The sequence below is a fragment of the Volvox carteri genome (assembly GCF_000143455.1).
Source record: "Volvox carteri f. nagariensis unplaced genomic scaffold VOLCAscaffold_29, whole genome shotgun sequence".
Classification (NCBI taxonomy): Eukaryota; Viridiplantae; Chlorophyta; class Chlorophyceae; order Chlamydomonadales; family Volvocaceae; genus Volvox; species Volvox carteri.
Window position 1 is genome coordinate 68,267 of NW_003307572.1, and position 19,782 is coordinate 88,048.

The 19,782-nt window shown below is 55.1% G+C and overlaps 2 protein-coding genes across 2 annotated transcripts in view; both read left to right on the forward strand.

Annotated features, from left to right (window-relative positions):
- Positions 1 to 557: 557 nt before the first annotated feature.
- On the forward strand, positions 558 to 13,531 carry VOLCADRAFT_105457 (uncharacterized protein; the record flags this gene model as incomplete). Its single annotated transcript, XM_002952273.1, has 28 exons — positions 558 to 605; positions 1,501 to 1,519; positions 1,997 to 2,196; positions 2,316 to 2,387; positions 2,838 to 2,903; positions 3,129 to 3,236; positions 4,142 to 4,231; positions 4,465 to 4,593; positions 4,781 to 5,014; positions 5,263 to 5,493; positions 5,808 to 5,945; positions 6,351 to 6,422; positions 6,723 to 6,893; positions 7,060 to 7,299; positions 7,659 to 7,763; positions 7,905 to 8,006; positions 8,136 to 8,213; positions 8,384 to 8,452; positions 9,352 to 9,498; positions 9,925 to 9,984; positions 10,226 to 10,297; positions 10,409 to 10,522; positions 10,736 to 10,834; positions 11,217 to 11,315; positions 11,697 to 11,866; positions 12,082 to 12,238; positions 12,513 to 12,690; positions 13,043 to 13,531. 28 exons carry the CDS (start codon positions 558 to 560, stop codon positions 13,129 to 13,131), a joined length of 3,357 nt encoding a protein of 1,118 aa, XP_002952319.1. The 3' UTR covers positions 13,132 to 13,531.
- A 2,237-nt stretch (positions 13,532 to 15,768) lies between these two features.
- VOLCADRAFT_92957 (uncharacterized protein) overlaps positions 15,769 to 19,782 on the forward strand; it is a gene marked incomplete at both ends in the record, with an annotated part of 22,402 nt that continues 18,388 nt past the window's right edge. Inside the window, 4 exons of the mRNA XM_002952274.1 lie at positions 15,769 to 15,800; positions 16,761 to 17,196; positions 17,709 to 17,855; positions 19,531 to 19,620. Of these exons, the coding sequence (XP_002952320.1) occupies positions 15,769 to 15,800; positions 16,761 to 17,196; positions 17,709 to 17,855; positions 19,531 to 19,620 (705 nt within the window). The remainder of the gene's footprint in view (positions 15,801 to 16,760; positions 17,197 to 17,708; positions 17,856 to 19,530; positions 19,621 to 19,782) is intronic.

Below are 19,782 nucleotides of genomic sequence, written 5' to 3' on the forward strand. Positions count from 1 at the left end.
CGTCACCCGTAGCTCGTGTAAAGTCGTTATTATTTACGTATGCAGGTTGAATTTCAGGAGGAGCATGTGGACAACGCGAAAGAATACTCACCCAGCTCCTTGTCCCTGACTGCAGGTAAATTTGTTGGAATATGATAGAATCGATTAGACCAGCTATCTGCGCATTGATTTTGCATGCAATTCTGCAGGTTGCAGGGCGACCTCACGAAACTATCCACCAACTGCCAACCAACCTTAGACCGGCGCGCCTAAAAAGTCGTTTAACGCAAAAAAGCCTTGCCGGGACTCTAAAAGCGTTCCTCCAACCGATTATGCTATGGTGTTTAAGTCGCAAGTTGTAGTTTGGGATGGTGTAATGTTTTTTGCCAGTTTACGCAGGCAGCAGATAGGCGGGCAGACACCAACCCCAGGGGAGCTCTGTACCCCCTGCGCCGCTTCAAAAGCGGTGGCTGTTGCCCAATTAACGGCATGGCACGTACGGAGACACACGGCGGGCCTTACCATGCCATCATAGTGCCACCAACGGCAGTGTTAACGATTGCTCGCCCTACACCCTTATGCGGACAATGTACGTGCGAAATCCAACGGTGCTGTCATCGGCAGAGGTGGGTGATGGGGCAGCATGCAGGTCTGTGTTGAGCTCAACATGTGGCGGATATGGCTGCTGTCATGGCGACGTCCCGAAGCCTAACCTCGTCGCTCTCTTGCACCGGCCCGTCCTTCCCGCCCTTCGATGCAGTACGGCAGAGTACCCAGCCCATCAGTTTTCTATTTTTTGGGGGACCCCACTTTAGTACGTACGGAAGCTTGTGGTCTGAGACGTACCGTTCAACGACAGGCTGACATGGGGCCAATATCTGGGTAGAGTCCCTAAACGTTCTCCTGCCAGACGCCCTGCTGGCTCGCGTGTACATCCCTTCCCTTCCTTCCGTATTACCAGAGTTGTCCTAGTTAGCCGACAGTCCTCAAGCTTCCAAAGTCTCAGGAAACCCCTCTTCCTGCGCCTGTCCGCCCTGGACACATCTGGGTGAACCATGTTACAAGGAACGCCGGCGTGTACTGATGTTATGGTTGTGGTCTATCCTGGTTATGGCGTCGACCTTATCAGCGTCGATCGCCTGGTTCATCGTGTTCGGGTTTGACGCTGTCTGCCGTGCTGTGGCGATGTTTGCATGTGCCACATCATACACATGCAGGCCATTCCGATGTCGGCAAGCACGGTTTATCCTTAAAGGGATTTGCACTGAACCATTAAAAGGGATGTATACCCTTCTGCAGCAACGGACGGAAGAGCGCTAAGATCAGTCTTCAGATGAAACTGCTTCGGGCAAGAAATTGCCGTACTCCAGGACATGAGCAGCTTGCAACGTCCCCGCCAGCCGACAGCGTTCGGGGAGTGCTTCGCGGGTATTAGCACGCAGCGAACAAAGCCTGTTGGCTGGTGCTTAGTGCAGGCACAACTACATCATGCAGATACGCTGTTTCTAACTGCACGCGCAGACCCGATGCCTTGATGCAGGTAAAGACGGACTGCAGTAAAGGCTTTATTAAGGAGAACAATCATGTATGATCAATTTATTCAATCAGCCAAGTTGTGATCTCCTTGGCTAAAAGGGAAACCATTTGGACGACAAAGCTTGTTAGCTGGCTCGTAGGGGATAGCGATGATCGCATATTGCCATCACATTAAAGGGATCAGTAGTAGCATTCAAGCGCTCATATATGTTTAGTATGCTTCAGCAAGAGCCCGGGCATCACGTACAATCCGTACGGTTTGGGCGGCGCGGTCTCTTCGCCGCCCTCTTCCAGTAGTGCCGCCACAGATTGCCTTCAAAGTACCGGGTTAGCACCGGGCTTTGCTTGTGAAAGGGGGGCAGTGTTCCTTGATCATTGACCGTCGTGCCCTTTCGTAATTTGGTGCTGATCCCTTGCCACTGTTCAATAGTGAGGCACGACTAGCCCGCGCTAGCCATGGACCCCGCTGCTGCTGTCGCAGCTATAGCTGCTAATCCTGCAAATTTCCCTGAGTTAGTCGCTCAGCTTCAGGATGCTGACAACGAGCGTCGTAAGGCGGCCGAGTCTATTTTTGAGGCCTTAAAGGAGCAGCCGGACCTGTGTATAACTTGCTTGGTTCAGACGCTGCGGACATGCACGGCAGTTGAGGCGCGGCTGTTTTGCGGCGTGATGATACGCAAGGTAGAACCTACCCGTGGTTTTTGGGGCAGTACCCAGGCGCATAGTTTCTTTCTTTGAATATGATAACTTCTGATCGATTAGAGGGCTGTTTTAGTTAAGGGGCTGCTGTTTGGCTGCAGGTCATTTATCACCGTTCTGACCAGGACATCAAGTCCCCTGTGCTGTGGGACAAGTGCAGCCCTCATGTTCAGGTAAACATGTTCAAATAACAGAGGGGCAAGGGACTTACGCTTTAGTAGTACTGCGTTGGAAACAGCGGCGGCTCCGATGTTACGAAACAGTACTTGAAGTGAACCTAGTTTTACACCTAGCGGTGTCTGGGCTCTGTGCGTTTCGTGCAAATTAAGAGATCACGTGATGGATTGGTCTATGGTCGCCCTACCTTCTGCGGTTGAACAGGGTGCAGCGGCCTGGGGGCGTTTGAACGGGGTCGGTTTCGAGGCCCTTGGATGCTGTTTCCTGTGAAGATGTAATTCCCCACATTCAACCTACCAAGTGCGGTGTGGCAGGGGCCACGCTGGCCGGCGCGCCGGCGTGCGTTGGGAAACTGACTGTTGACAAGTTTTCGGGGTGGCGATTTGTCCGCCGAACTCATCTAAATTGCCATGGCTAACGCTTCTCGTCTGTGCACATGCTCGCAGGCGGTGACGAAACAGGCGCTCCTGGAGGCACTAGTCCAGGAGCCCGACCGCAACGTGGGCAGCAAGGTGGGTGAGGCCATGCGTTCCGTTCACTGGGCACACCGCCTCTGGGTTTTGTAAACGCCGGTGCAGTTTTCTATCCCCTTCATATTACATCGGCGAACGTATCATGAATACGATATGGTTCACATTCTGAACGAAGCTAGAAAGCGACTCGTTAGTATCTCTGCCTTTCCCTGCTGCTTTCCTGGTGCAATGGATGTCCCTCCGCATACACCCCCCCTTCCCCAGGTTTGCGCCGCTGTGTCTGACCTTGCTAACTTGATATACGGCAAGGGGGGATGGACCGAGCTGATGCCCACCCTTCTGGGCATGCTGAGCAGCAACCAGCAGGCACAGGTTCGTCATATTTATGTTAAGATTCCCATGTCAGGGGGGAAGCTTGAACGCTGCGGAAGGGCGCGCAGCCCTGAAATTCGACCCACATACAGCGACTCGGGTGACCATACCATACAGGGTGGCAGTGTATATCACTTGGGTCTGTCGCAATACGCTGCATGATGCCGTACCCAAGGTTCATGAAAGGCAGCTGCGCATTGGCAGTAAGAGGATGCGCACTTTAGCTCTCGTTCTTCCTGCGAACGATTTTCATTACTGACTGTTGATCTCCCTTCTGAAATGCATGCATGGTTGCGGAACAGATCTGCAACGGGCTGTGTGTCCTGGCTGACGTCGCGACCTGCCTGGCAGAACCCCTTAAGCCCCAGCTTCAGGTGAATTCCGACATCTTGGGGAGGGGAACCTTGGCCAGATGATTTAGTAGGGCAGAAGGGTTGTGACATAGAGACAGGGAAGCAAGGGAACAGTTAAAGCACGGTGCATGGTAGTGCAAAAGGGTGATTATTTTGGAGTTGTTTTGTTTATAGACTTGCAAGTAGAGTGTGTTGCTTAGGGTTTCCTTGCTTGCCGTGTATACAAAAAAGACAATATTGCGAAGACGCAAACAGTGCAAGAAGGCCTAGGTGGGCAATCCATACTTGCGCATTACAGCACTCTTTGGCAGCGTTGCGTGGGTTTCTTGCCTGTTACCCGGTTTACGCCAAGCGACTGACCAGGTCAACGGCGTAATCTGGCCTTGTATGTGGCTTTGGGATCGCCTGCCTTGACCTGTGGCCTACCAACGCGTGTCGATCTATTTCTTATAAACGGCGCGACTTGCTCTTTGTTTACGACATCTCTCGGACCCGAATCCGCTATTACTTCAATCCACGGCGGCCTCTAACGACGTAACGTGAATCCCGCAGGATATTGTTAATATGCTGGTCACGTTTTTGAACTGCGGCAACAAGGACGTGACTGTGGCAGGCGCAAGTGCGGCTACATCTTTCATTGAGGTGAGCGAGGGCTGTTGGCTTTGGCGACCTTCGGGTCTGCGGCAGGTGTATACGACCAAGCGGGGCCAAGCATCTGCAGGACAGGTGGTCAGTAGCAGTGTTCTCAAGGGCCCGACAAGGCCTTGTCGGTTCATGTCTTCCCCCGACAAGGCCTTGTCGGTTCATGTCTTCCCAGGAGAAGTCCAGTCAGGGGCACAGGTTACTAACCTTCCTCTCCCCTTGGTTTTCCGCAGGCTTATGAAGACGCGTCGGCCCGGCAACTCCTGTCGCCTTTAGTGCAGCCCATGCTGGCGGTCTTGGGCCAGCTGCTAAGCAGTGGTGATGAGGACGAGGCTCGAAACGTCCTGGAGATGTTCATCGCGGTGAGTACTCCGATTCGCATTGTGGACTCGTTTGCCATACCTGTGCTCGACGTGGTGTCTTGAATCGCGCGCCACACGGATTACCGCGCGGAGCCCTCGTGCTCCTCCCCGGCATTCGTCCTGGCTCGTGTTAACTTACTCCACCCTTCCGGTGGCTTTCCCTGGCCCTGCTGCTGTGCTTACCCAGCTGGCTGAGACGTCGGCACGCTTCCTACGGCCGCATCTGATCCCTCTGGTGGATGCCATGATGCGGGTGGCGGGCGCTGCCGACAACTTGGATGCGCAGACTCGGCAGCTGGCTGTGGAGTTTTTGGTGTCGTTGTGTGAAGCGCGTGAGCAGAGCCCAGGCATGATGCGTAAGGTGCCCAACCTGGCTCGCAGCCTGTTCGAGCTGGTCATGGCATTCCTGCTGGATATCGAGGTAGGTTCGTAGCTACCATCGATTTATGGAGATGACCCAGTATTGGGCTGGGATGTGTGTCGAGGAGGCGTCAAGACGTTGTGCTGGGTATCGAGAGGAGCTCACCTGGGGCGCTCTGGCTCGGCCCTCTGGGGCTTCAGACAATAGACAGGTTACTTCGACAGGTTGTGTAGCGAGATTCCATGTATTTCCAGGTGGTCCGGAGCAACGTTGCGATCTGCGACACGTTGATTATGCATCCATTACAGGATGATCCAGCTTGGCACTCGGCCAATGACGACTCGAACGAGGATGCGGGTGCTGGTGAGCTATACGACCCGGGCCAGGAGTACCTGGATCGTCTGGCGCTCAGTCTGGGCGGCAAGGCGGTGTCGGATGCCGCAGCGCCGCTGCTGGGTGCCTGGATTTCGGATTCTTCCTGGCAGAAGCGCGCGGCGGTCTTCATTTGCCTGGCGCAGATTGCGGAGGGTTGTTCCAAGGTGGGATCGGTCACATATTCAGGGTGCGGCGGGCAGGGCATAAATGATTGGCCGCTGTTTTCGGTGGTGGTATGTTCCACAGTGGGGCTGATGTAGTATTACATCTATGCTGCTACGATGTATTGCAATGCGTGTGTGCAATAGCAGAGGAAGCCGCCTTTCCTCCTACTCTCCCTCGAAATCTTGTTGTGGATAGCGTGTTTGGGGCGAGCGTCTCTCCTCTGTTTTGTTGTTGCAGGTCAGGCGTCTCCTAAATCTCCGTCTACCTGAGTGGTCACCCCCTAACCTATGCCTCGTTGATATGTCCTTTGTAGATTATGTCCTCAGCTGCCTACCTGGAGCAGCTGTCTCGGATGTGCGTTGTGGGTCTCGGGGATTCGGAGCCTCACGTGCGGTGGGCGGCGTGTCAAGCCCTCGGGCAGATGTGCACAGATCTTGGACCGGAGCTGCAGGTGTGGAAAGGAAGTCTTGTGGGATCTATGGACAGGGAGTGGGTTGTGATGGAGGAAGGTCGAGGAATATATCTGGACTTTCATGATGGCCTTCTTTGTTTGTGTGGGTATGCAGAGCCAGGAGGCCGACGGTGTGACTCATAGAGGGTGATGATCGGGAATTTTGTGGTGAATGTGACCCTGTTGGGCTGATGGGTGCAAGGATAAAAAAAACAAAGCCATGAAAGGGAGCCGGTATGCGGCATGGAGATTGAAGAGGGAAGTCCTCCGCATGATTGTATGCTTGTCTTTGTTAAATGGATATGAGCAGCTTATCGCGATGTCCGCTGCGTACTTTGGTGCTGTACAGGCCATGAATCTATACCATGTGCGTTATCGTCACATTGTGGGTTTCCTGTGTCGCAGGCGAAGCACCATTCTACCATCCTGCCTGCGCTCATGCAAGTGATGGAAGATTTCAACAGCCCGCGTGTGCAGGTAACGTGTGGGACAATCGAAAATAGTTCATCTCGTGGTTACCAAATTCTTTCTTGGAGATGGAAGCTGAGGGGGCGTTTTTGCCGGTAGCCGATGGCAAAAGATAAGCCACACATGACTTCACGTGTTAATACAGGGTTTCGAGGGATTAAAAGCTTGCCGGGCGTGTATGATGTGCACCAGGGCGTTGTGCCGATGCTGGGCAGCAGCAGGGTGGAAGTTGGGAGTTTTACGCAGGGAATGTTGATATCTTGTTGCTGCTCTCCCCCTTGCTTCGGTTTCCCTCCCTCCTGTCCACAGGCGCACGCCTGTGCTGCTATTGTGAATTTCAGCGAGGGTGTCGAGACGGATGTATTGCCGCCTTACCTGGACACGCTCATCCTCAAGCTGCTCAACTTGCTTCAAAACGGCGCACGGCTGGTGCAGGAGGGAGCACTCACGGCTCTGGCATCCGTTGCAGACAGTAGCCAGGTTCGTGTGCGGAACCCAACCTAGGTGATATTGCATGTGCGGCCAGGGGACAGCGGGTCAGGTGTCTGGCCAGTTGGTGTTAAATTCGTATGCGCTTCCTCCTGCAACTGCTTCTGGAAACCCCACAGTCTGGTAATCTATTCCATGATTCTGTTCCTTTGCCCAGGAGCTGTTTAACAAGTACTACGACACGGTGATGCCTCTGCTGATGCACATCCTGACCTCGGCCAATGCCAAGGAGCACCGGTTGATGCGCGCTAAGGCACTGGAGTGCATTAGCTTGGTGGGCATGGCAGTAGGCAAGGACAAGTTCCGTGCGGATGCGCGCACCGTGCTGGGCTACATGCAAGGAGTGCAGGCGGGCGGCGTGGACGCGGACGACCCGCTTTCATCCTACATGCTGCAGGTAAACTTTGTTGCAGCAAAAACACATCGAGTGGATTTGGGCTCCAAAACGTGTTCAGCGATATTTAGCACGACACAGTGATGTTCAATTGGCAACGGGCAGTGGCTTTGTTAAGTGGAAAGAATGGGCAGTCGAGGCGTGTTTTTGAACCCCGGTTGTTTCGAATCCCGCCATTATCATTCGTTGCAGCCCTGGAAGGTCGGCCACCGATCTCGCCTACACTATGAAGCGCCCAGTTTTAACCATTTGCCGGCAGCCCATTCGTCGCAGCCCTTGTCAACTTTGCCGTGTTGCTTTCTAAGCTCCCATACCAATCAACCGCAACCTGAACGCGGTCGTGCCTCTTTCCCTTGTTCCAGGCTGGCGCGCGGCTTTGCAAGTGCCTCGGGTCCGAGTTCATCGAGTACCTGCCGCTGGTGCTGCCCTCGCTGCTAGCTTCGGCCTCTGCGGACCCCGACGTGCAGGTGAGATCTGCGGCACTATATTTCGCTATACCCCCCTGCATCACAGGGTTTGGCACGGCTTAGATGAGCCCCCTCTGTGTTGAAGTTCCTCGCTTTCAACCCCGGCTTATCTTCCTGCTCCCAAAAAACTACTGCATTCAGGTGGTGGATGAGGAAGACTTGAATGCAGAAGACCTGCCGGACGACATGGAGGCGATTGCGATGGGGGACAAGTGTCTCATGTACCGCTCGAGTATCCTGGAGGTGCGATAACATCATAAAACTGAGCGGAAAGTTTTCTTACTTCATTGATGAATAACCTCCCGGGCATCGTGGTGTTGTTATTTTTGCACGTTATTATGACACGTCTGTGCAACGAAACTGCGCCCACAGGAGAAGGCCACCGCGGTAAACATGTTGAGCTGCTACGCCGAGGAGCTCAAGGAGGGCTTCTGGCAATACGTTGGACCGGTACGTAACCGTTTAGGGTATTACACGTGTCGCATCGTTTAAGCGCCTTGTTCCGTGTACTCTTTACAGTCTATTGATATAAGACGGCCTTCCTCTAGGAAGGCAGGGTGTCTGCGCAAAGTTGAGATGCCCCTAACCGTAAATGTATGCCCCACCTCGCAAGTGTACAGGTCCTCAAGCTAGTGCTCAACGGCGTCGAGGGCCAGTCGCCTCTTATCAAGTTCTACCTTAACGAGGAGGTGAGTTACAGGGTGACCAGCGCAGTCAGGGTGCATTTCCATGTGGACGCAATGCAGCTGGACGAGGAGGATGTGGAACGGTTGTGCACTTCACCCGGACCGACTGGACATCAAGCAGGCGTGGCTGGCGGCCAGGGCAGCTCGCCCCTATGTTTCGCCATACAGTCCTTTGGTAATTGGTGGTAGCCACGCTATTAGCATGGCCACCCTTGCTTCCAGCCTTGTGTCGGACCTACATGCAGCTGGCGCGGAATTATTACTTATACTTTTTGCCAGGATCGGGTTGGGCCGCTCGTTAACTGGCTGGCACTTGTGCGATTATTAACCCGCGTGCCGTAAAGTATGTTGCTGTAGCTGTACATGGCTCTCCATGCTGGGGTTGCTCACTCGGCGCTAGGAAATTTACTGTTACTTGCGTACCCAACGCAACGATATGCTTTCCCAACGTGCCCAATACTTCCCCAATACGATCTGAAACGCGTTCGACGCGCGTTGCCGTAGCGACTCACAACCTTACCGCAACCTTGACGATGCGCGATAGTAACCGGGTAGGGCTTCACCGTGACGGGGTTGCAGGTGACGAAGTCGTCGCGAAGAGGGCGCGCGTCCTGTAGTCCCCCTTCCTCCTTCGGCGCGATTTACTACACTATGCTCTGGGTAACTATCCGGGACAAGGATACTGGGACCGCGTTGCGTCTTTGCCGTCGCGTCTTTGCTGCGTATTGGCGTTTTAGATCTCCTGTAGCCGGCGTTTCTCGTGCGTTCCTTTCCGCTTGTCCCCGTCCCGCTGCGCGCGTAGTCCAGTTTGCATCAGAGGTTGCGTGTAAACGTTAAATATTGCCCGTGGTTGTAATATATGCCCCCTATGCTCCCATCTTGTTCCTGCTGTGCTAACCTAGATTCGCCGCTCTGCAGCAGCGCTGCTGCCCAGCCTATTGCGGTGCTGCATCGCCGCCGCCGAGCGAGGTGTTCAGGGGGCCAGTCCTGCCGCCACTGCCGAATTCCTGCGGGCGGCTTGGACCCCCCTTTTAGAGGCGCTCCGTAAGGTAAATGAGCCCAAGTTCCGATTCGACGGGGGTGTACACGTATCCAGGTCCGAGCGCATGCTGGATGGCGGTGATGGTGGGAAAGACAAGTTTGTTTTCCAATCGCCTAGCCGCAGTAGAGTAGCAGGGTTTTTTGTGGTGGGGTAGTGGCGTGGGTGGTGCGTTCCTCCCATTCGCCCCGAAGCAGCCATAGCAATACAGCCATCGTGCTTTCGTACTGGTAACCCGGATGTCGTACCGCGTGCCCACGTGCAAAATGCAAAACGAACTTGTCGTACGTGCCATGTACGGCAATCTGTGTGCCCGTGCGGTGCACAGGTGGACCTTCCCCCTGCGCCATACACCTGAAACACCTGCTTGATTGCGGAAGGGCTGGTTTGTTTGTTTATCTCATTACTCATGTCACCATTGCACTGAAACACGCAGGAGCCTGAGGGCGACATTCAGGCTGTGCAGCTGGACTCCATTGCGGAAATTGTTGAGATGGTAAGATGGGCTTTGTGGTTTTTTTTTGGGAAGAGAAACGGCCCAGAGGATTGACCTGGGTCCTTGTCCATGTCCACCGTAGTCTCGCCCACATGCATATGTTGCCCGCTGCGTCTCTAGCTTTCATGCTGAATCCTTTTCCTACACGTGTAGTTCCAGCAGGCGGGAACATATGGGGCTGAACCACCATTCCTAAACCCACTCCTGATTCTTTTCGCCATGGTTCCCCCACGGTTCTTAGGTGGACAAGTCCCTGCTCACCCCGGAGCCCATCGCCGCGGCCTTCAAGGTGTTTGACATCGTGCTGGAGAAGGTGCGAAAGCGCACATGTCTATATATGCATAGGTCGCCCAACTCGTGGTCTGCGCTATACCTCGAGCCGCGCGAACAAGTTTGACGCTTTGTAATTGATTGACCCTCGCAGGCTGACAAGCGGCGGGCCGATCGCGCCGACCGCCGCACCACGGAGGACTTCGACGCAGAGGAGGCGGAAGCCATTGAGGCGGAAAACGAGCTAGAAGAGGAGCTCTTTGATCAAGTAGGATTTGAGGCGTGCCAGGCTTTGTACTGACGTTTCCCCCCCAGCTTTTCCCACCCTGATGCACCGGGATATGCGGACCGTATCGTAGCTTGCTTCACGACAGGGTCGCTGGTCCGTGGCTGCTAGTGCTTCTTGAGCACAGCCATAATTGTTGCTGCTGCTACTGCTGCTGTTGTTTCACCATCTTTCCACTCCTGCTGCTGATTGCAGGTTGCCACTGCGGTGGGGGCCTTCCTCAAGAAATTCGGGGACGATGTGCTGCCGCTGGTGGAGTCGTTGCTCATGACGCGATATGGGGCTATGCTGACGGTGAGGGTGGTGCAGGCTAATGGCTAAACTGGTAGTGAAGTGCATAGGCATGGAACCCGTTAGCAACGATCATAAGAGCGAAAAAACATTCCGTACCGTTGTGCACCCGGTATGTTGCCATACCTCTGGAATGTCTGTGCTCTTGCGCAAACAGTCCCGCATGACCCCCTTCTTAAAAGCTCCCAGCCGAAACGTCTCGATTCGATCAAGCGAGGGTTTTGAACCAAACCGAATGGTTGTGCTCGTAAGCGTACACCGAATGGACACAGACTGTCCGGCGACACGATGTCCACTGAACAGACTGTCCGGCGACACTATGTCCACCGAATAATCTCATAGGTCAACATGTTTCGCAATACTGCTCCTACCCTGGCCCGAGCAGGACAAGAGCCGTAGCGCTGAGGAACGGCGCATTGCAATCTGCCTGGTGGATGACCTGTTGGAGAACTCACCGTCGGGGATGGCCAAACATTTCAACAACGTGAGTGAGGAAGATTCGCCCGGTACTTAGTATCGACCATGTCAGTATCCGGGGGCCCAATGTGGGCATTTGTTTTGTCGGTCTACCCTGCAAAAGTCTCGAGGCTTGGTGACCGCATCCCCTCTTCATCACTTGCGCACATCCTTGCGTTGTCGTCAAACTTCGCGTGTCACTGGACTCCCTTGGGTTGGCGTTGCCCAACATTGTGTGGCTGGACCCAACCTCAGATCCCTGGCCATTTATGAGTATATGCATGCGGCTTTAGCACGCTTCTATATTACCACCAGTACCAGCAGCCCTTGCATTTCAGATGGCGAGTGATTACTTGTCTCCTTTAACGCTTGCTTGGTCAACGCAAATTGTCACATCCCCGTTGTGCAGGTCCTGCCCATCCTGTTAGAGGCTACACGCGCGGATCACGCCGATCTTCGGCAGTGTGCTGTGTACGGTCTTGGTGTGATGGCTGCAAAGGCGCCGGTGGAGCTGTTCCGACCGCATGCCGCTGCAGTAGCGGAGATTATGGCGGGTATTATTCAACACCCAGATGCCAAGTGGGTGGGGCGCAAAAAGAGTGCATAGCTGGGTAGGAGGCGGTGATGGGGCGTCGCGCAGTTTTGATAAATTGGTGTTGTTGGATTACTTACATAGGTTGCTCCCATAATAATCGATTTCGGTTTTTGCATCCGCTCCAAAACCGCCGTCACCACCATCCTATCTACTGACGTTGAATCCTGCCGTCATGTTCCTCATTTTGACATATATGCAGGAATGAGGACAACGACATGGCCACTGACAATGCAGTTGCGGCGCTCGGCCGCGTGCTGACGCACCATGCGGAGGCACTCGGCCCCGACGGTGGGGCGGCGGCGGCCACGCTCTGGCTGCAGTCGTTGCCCCTCAAGGCGGATGCTGTAGAGGCTACGGTACGTGAGCGTTGGGCGGGGTACTGGCTTGGAAATGGAGGGCGCATGACATCGAGCGATGTGACCTAAGCGTCGTGTGGGTGGAGTCGGCGCGCGGGCGCGGCGCGTGGGCGCGGCGCGTTGGCTAATGGATTCATTGCCATTGCTGAAGGGCAAGGCGTTGCGTGGGTGTGGCGTGCATCACGGGTTCTTAAGAGCTTGGCCCCTGGTACACGCGTCATGCATTCGTGTCGATCCATTCTCCACTCAATTGCAATCCAACTGGGCCTCGCAGGCAATGCACGAGCAGCTGGTGAAGATGTGCGAAGCCCAGGACCCACGCATTGTGCCCCACGCCGCCAAGGTGGCGACTGTGTTTGCGGAGGTACTGGGCGGCGGTACTACGTATGTGGCGGGTCCCGTTGGGGTGCGCATGGCGCAGCTACTAATGCGGTTGCAGGGCGCGGTGCCGGGTAAGCGGGGCAGAATATCGAAAGGTCCGGGAAGGGTAAAGGATGCGTTTGGCGCAGGCTTGGGAACGAAGAAAACCACTTGTGGCCGAGAAGCGATCCCAACAATTAGGCGGTGCTGGGGTGCTAACCGTCTAGATGGTGCCGGAAAGGAGTTCAAGAAGCCTGCGGGCGGAAGACCTGGAGGTTACGATATGTATTCGCCCGTGACGCTTTGGTGAAGGGCAACTGGAAGGAGAGCCGTAGAGGCATGGGAAGCCGCTGCCCGGCAGGGGTTAACAGTTGTCGCAGGACCGTTTTTCATCACAGCCATTTTCTTATTATTTCCCTACCTTGTCCCTTGGTTGCCCTGCAGCTGAGGCGATTTCATCCGTGCTGTCGACCTTCAAGCCCAAGCAGCAAGCTAGCTACCAGGCGTACATGGAGGGCCGCGTTCCCGAGTAATTCCGAGTTGAGCGTGTCTGACGGAATGGAAAGTCTGAACTTCCAACCGCAGGCTGGGCAGACCAAACTTGCGTGATAGTGAGGTGCATGGGCCGAGCACGGCAGAGGCAGGGTAGCTGGCAAAATTGGGTATTCGGTAGTGAGCCTTGCAGAACCGTTCACTTAAAAGAGGTGAACGAGATTTGTATGCTGAAGCTTGATAGTATAGTCCGTAGCGTAGCACATTTGGCCACCCGCCAGCACTCCCCGCTAAGGAATATGTGGAACGTGTATGGACGGCGGTAGGTGTTGTGGGGGGGAGTAGGGGTCTGTGAGGAGCCCAAGGATGCGTCCGGCTTGGCTTGGGGACCCCTGATATGAGGTTATATCCCTGTTTGTTGTAATATGCCGACGGGGAGGCTTACACCTGACCTGGATCAAGCAGTGTTAACAGGGGAAACAGAAGCGGCGGTAGCAGAGGACTAGCAGAGGACCAAGCTTGCTGGGCGGCTTGCGTTACTAGGAGTTTGTGTATCGTAAACTGGGCACAGGTGTCAGTTAGGGACTCTCGCATTAGGCGACAGGAGCGTTTTGTGTGAGAGCAGCAGTTCAGCACCTAGCGGGGCCAGAAGGTGGATATTGTCGCTCCAGCCGACGGCAATGGCGCTCATGAGGGGTAGCTGTAGAGGGTAAAGCAGGATTGTCGGGTAGCGGTGTTGGGTGCTAGGGGCATGGGTTTTATTTAGGTATATAGGTAAGTTGCCGGGCCGTACTGGCCTGGCACGTGCAAGTAGTGCAAGAGTTTTTCCTGGTTCGTGTGTGGTTGCGGGTATGCGAGGGAAATGTATCCGCGACGGGGAGGAAGTGGGGCGAGAGATTGCGTTTCATGTGGGGGGAGTACTTGCAACAAGCTGAGCATGGGCCGCGCAGGGTTGTGTCCTATGGGGGAATACGTGGCAGCAGCTTCAAGTGGACTCGCGGAAATGAGCTGGCGCAGGTGGTGGAAAACGGTGGCTAACGTTTAGGCAGGATCTTTTGTGTGCACGACGAGCGCGTACATGTTCGTGCTCCGAGGCGTACTAAGCCGTGTGCACAGCATGGTAGAGAGCGGGTTTTCCGGGGCCTGCTGCTTCTAAATAGCGGAGAGGATGAGTAGTGCGCTTTGCGTGTGAAGGTACTGTCGAGACTGTAACTAATGTGAGACCCTCCTCACGTAATTTGCGGAATACGCCATCATATGGGCCAGCCGTGTCATGTTAACAAGGGCCTTGTCCAAAAAGACCAGGGACATGGCGGGGAACAGCGGACCCGAGATCTCGGCTTGGGACAGTGGAATTGGATAGCATGTCACTGGCTGTGGGTTTTACAGCAATGGGGTTGCAATCAACTTGCTGGTTGGGATAGCTTGCGCCTTTTCTGTGTTGTGTGGGTAGGAGGACTGGACAAGGGGGCCTGGTAAGCCCAGGCAAATTGGCACCTCCCTGTCGCTCCTTCCGGGCTTCCGGGCTCCTTCCGGAAGGGCTGCGTAGCCGCTGGCACGGGGCGCTGGCTGTGCATAGCAACACACAAGACACATGACAAGTGGGCTTTGGTCCTCGCGAAATCGATACTGCAATATCCAATTCGCTCCCTCGCGAAATCGATACTGCAATATCCAATTCACTCCCCCCCTCCGTAAGTGTAACCGATTGGAACTCTCCGAGCTTCTTGCGGCTGCTCTTGACAATTCCCTAAATGCTGCGATTGGCAAGATGTGCGATCGAGCGTATCAAACAACAAGGACAGGGGCTCCTTCAAGCTTGATTCATCCCCACAAAGTAACACGCCCTGCACTGCACGGTCCCCCTTACCTTTGAATATTGCCTCAACGTATGTTCCTAGAATCGTGGAATCCAGGGAGCCGCTGCTTTGAACCGGACTCACGTTAAATATACCTTCCTAGCTTGTAGAAGAGCAGCTTCTTTGCAGCACCGTCCGTACCATCTGCGTCCCGCACTTGGCATGCGGGTTTTACGCATTGCAACTGCAATTTCTGGCCTGTGTCAGCTCTCTTGAGGCGTCTTGTGCCCTTTCATGTGCCTTGGCTGTGCGCACCGCGTGTGCGTTGGCTGAGGAAGCTATAGGATGCCCTACTGGCATTTGAAGACGGATTAAAGGCTGCAGTTGGTAAGATGAGCTGTTGCTGTCGCTTTTCCGTTTTTTTCTGACACATGCGTGTGTTGGGAGATGTTTAAAGCTTTGGGGCTGCTCTTTTCATCGTTGGTGTTGAAAAACCCTCGGAAGGCGGTCCTTGGCCGCAGCAGTATTCCGGAAACCTGATAGGAGCTACACCGAGCAAATCAACTCGCAGCCGCACGGTTTGATAATGTGCAGCTACCCATAGCTGCATAGCACCAAGTCTACGTCCAGACTCGCTAACGTTCAACGGTTCTGTACGAATTTCCGATGTGGATCGGATGGAGCCCATTATTGCAGCTAAAAGGCTTAGATAAATTATGAAAACTCCGCCAAACGAAACAACTAGACGGAGCTTTAGGAGCCGTTGGGTTTCTTCCTGGCCTGGGACTTTCGTGCGTAAGACATTGAAGCTGCAAGCTGTAATGGTGACACAGCGTATTGAATTCATTATTAAACTCAGAGGGATCCATCCGCAAAAAGATGCAAAAGCTTATCGACGAAGTTGTCGGAAGGTAAAGATCACCAAATGGACAACAGCTCTGAAAATTACAATATAGTTGCCTAGCTAATTACATGCCAAGTGCTGATCCAGCGATGACATTTTCTCGCGAAGAGGCCGAAGTTATGGAATGCGCCAATTCGTACAACCTAAACTTAACGTGTCACATCGGAAGATGATCCTCTGAAGCATGTGAACGCTATACAGATGTCGTTGCTATACGATGCAGTCATAGGTTTATTGCGAACGTTTAAGTACCGTGAACCATAGCCGTGCGCGCACCTTATCGTATACGTAGAAGTTACCCACCTTTAAAGCACACCTTGCAAGCATTTTCAATCGGCTAGCTGACACGAGCCAAGGCGCTTGTAACTCGTAGAGGTGGTCCTTATACGCAGTGTTGAAACCGGGAGAAGGCGCTTCGCAAGGCAGTTGAGCTGTTTCAATCTGCCACATGGTCGTATAATATATCTGATTGCTATCCCGCGATAATCACACAGCTGCATAGCAGCAGACCTTTGAAAGTTTTCTTGACGCCGAGCAAAGAATGAGCGATTAACGGCGCGAAATGTTTAGTAAAATGATGAGGAAGATATATACTGCTTTGTTGGTTGGAGCATTTGCTTTGCGGCTAGCGTCGGGAGATGCGGCGCAACATTCAAACGGTCCCCTTGGGGAGCAGCCCAGTCAAGTGCACGTCGTGCACTTCAGGACGGGCACTGTGGACGTGGCTGCAGTGCAGAGCAGGTAGGGCCTGATACTCGCACGACCACTGTGTTTCACACCGAGGAAGCTGCCTCAACCCATGCGTCACGCCACAGCCATCCTCACCCTAATTGAGGCTCGCCACATCTTTCTTCTCACTTCCTTTCGCTCTCAACACACTGCTACTACATATTTTCCTCACCACCCACCAAGCCTCCATTACCCTAGAAACATCAACTCCTACCACTATCGTTTCCCTCCGCCGCAGGCTCCCGCCGCCCACCCCGACAGCACGCAGACGCCTGCTCCAGCAGCAGCTGCCGCCGAGGGCCGCCAGCCCTCCTCCCACCCAGTCTCCGGAATGGGGTCCATTTGCCCATGCCCAACTGTGGCTGCTCACACTGGGACCCACACTGCACTGGCAAGAGGGTGGACAACACCACCTCGCCAACGGGGGTAAAAACGGCTACCGCCACCGCATAGGCGCTGAGGCTGGAGAAGACACAGCAGCAGTAGCAGTAGCAGCGGCAGCGGGGCTCCCGCCGCCTCAGCACTTTGGCCCTGCTCAGGCTCGGCTACTGTCCATGCTTCACTCTGCGGGCTGCGCGGTGGTGTCCTTCCTGCCGCCAGCCGCCTGGCTGCTGGCGGTGGCGGACGATTCCGACCTTGCGCCCCTGCTGGATGCCTTCCCGGACGTACGGCTGGTGGGTGGTTGCCGTGGCTGCTGCTTGGGGGCGGTCGGATGTGGGACATATGTAGTAGAAAACGCCTTTTGTGATGTCGTCCTCGGGCCGTTGGAAAAGAGAGATGTATGACAGCGCATTTCCAGCACAGACAGCTGCCGACGTCCCACTCACCTGAGTCCTAGCTGAGTCCAAGGCACTTAGGACTCCCCAGCGGGGAGGGGTGGGAGGGTTAGGAAGGTGGGCAGATTGGGGTATTTAGGGACCCGCTCCGTTCCTGGCCACCGGCCCACACCACCGCCCGACAACTTATCGAGAGGCATAAGCTGCGGTTGCATGGTCACGACCCTGCTCATAATAAGTGAGGTAGGACCATCTGAGTGTTTGGGGTTGAGCGCAGGTCACTGTAAACGATACGCAGTAGTCCGACCTCGTGTGTATGGGATAGGGGTTGAGGGGTTGAGGCACATGCGCGCGGGTCCCTTACGTCCCCCTATTCCTGTGTCCACCACACGCCCGGGCGAGCCCCTCAGGCCCCGTACGGGCCCCCCAGCCTGCGTGTTGCTCCGGAGCTGGGTGCAGCACTGGACTTGTTGCGGCGTGCGGGTTCTGCGGTGGCGGAGCGGATTGCGGGGGGAGAGAGGCTGGACCAGTTGATGGAGGAGGCGCAAGCTGAGCAGGTGATTGGGATGGTGTGTGCTGTGCTGCGGGATGCACATGTGCGCCGTGCGTCCCTTTGTGACCGTTTGTGGCCCATGTGCCCCAGTATGTCCAGGTATCCAAAAAGATATATATTACATCCAGTATTACCACATGCAAAGGTATTAAGTATGGTACTCTAATAATTTTGTGTGCATGTCGCTTCAAATAGTCGTTTTAGTTGCTGGAGGGGAAGGGAACGCGTGTATGTGTGTGCGTGTGTTGTGCGTCCAAGCGTTGCCGGAACCAAGTTTCTAGAACCCACGGCTCTGCAAACGATTTTGGCCCGACCTTAAGTTATCCACTCTCTCTCACACACACACATACACACACCTAACTCAATGAATAGACCGGAAAGTCCATCCGGCGGCGCGGTTGGGGCGGATGTTCGGAGGGGTGGCCGGGTTCAAATGGCCGCGGTCCGGCAGCAGGAAAGCACGGCTCCCTGTACGAGATCCAGTTCACCGCGCCGTACTTGGTTCTGCAAGATATCACCACTTGGCGCTATCCCACTGCTGCACATCATGCCGCCATGACATGTCACGTGACGCGGCTCAATAACCCTCCACGGCCCCCCGTGGCTTTTGGTAGCAGCACCTAACCTGACCTGCCACAGGAATTTGGGAATGACTTGCTATGACTTGTTCATTCTGGAACCTTCCCTAGGCGTCACGGCTAGGGGTCCAAGGCTATTACGCACCTAGCCTTACAGCCACCCACCCATCCCTTGTGTAATTGTCGCAACGTGTGCTCACTCTAACACACGCGCTTCCGTTGATACCGTGCGTGGGTTTATCTGTCTGTCTGTTCGTCAGTCCATCTATCTGCCTGTCTGTCTGTCTGTCCGCGCAGTCGGGTTGGCTGCTGGGCGCAATACGTGCCCATTGGCCGACCCGCCGTTCATCTCCCACATCCGCCGACGAATCCAAAGCCGACGATGGCACGGATAGCATTAGTGGCAGCAGTAGCAGCAGCAGCAGCAGTAGCAGCAGCAGTAGCAGCAGCAGCAGTAGCAGCAGTAGCAGCAGCAGCAGCAGCAGTAGCAGCAGCAGCAACGCCAAAGTCGGTGCTGGCTCAAACGCGGGCGGGGCGCAGCCGGTTCGGGTGACGGTGGAGGTTCACTTCCCGCACCTGGACCCCTCAGATCTGAGGATTCTTTCAGAAGTACGGCAGGTACGGCGGGTATATGGCGGCAGGGCTTTGGGGCTCCGGGGTTGATACCTGACCGTCGCCCTTTCTTCTGCTCTGCTCTGCTCTGCACGTCTGTCCCTGACCCGTCCCTCCAGCCACCCGGTCAGTTGTAATGCTTTCGCCTCCGCGCATCCAGCCGCCCATCCACTCGCTATGTAACCCACGTTGAAGACTCTCCGCACGTTTTTATCAAAACCTTTATTGACTGGACAGGGCCAGGCTGATGCCACCACCACCACCAGCAGCAGCAGTAGTAGCGGCGACAGCATGGAAGATAGCTTTGCCGGCCAGCTAGCTAGGAGAGGCCGCCGCAGCCGCGGCGGCGGCGGTGGCGGCGGCGGGGGTAGTGGAGGTGGTGGCGGCGGCGGCCGCCGATTGCCGTACAACCCTGCGGCTGCTGCCGTCTCGGACTGGCAGCCTTCGCTGTCTGCTCTCTCCCCCCCGGACTGCCCCCCGGTGTTGGAGTCCGACTTTGGCAGCCCCGAGCTTCTCCTGGTCGCGGTGTGCCCCGTGGCGCTGGAGGCCACTGTGGAGTGGCTGGCAGCTGCCCCGCAGGTGAGCTAGGGATGAGGGAGGGATGGGGGAGGGAAGGTGCTACATCAATGAACAGGAGGGGAACGCGCATGAGGGCATGGTTCCAAGGATAACGGGGATAGGGGGGAGAGTTGGACGAGGGCTTGAGAGTGATTAGGATTAGGGGGATTTGCTCATATGTCC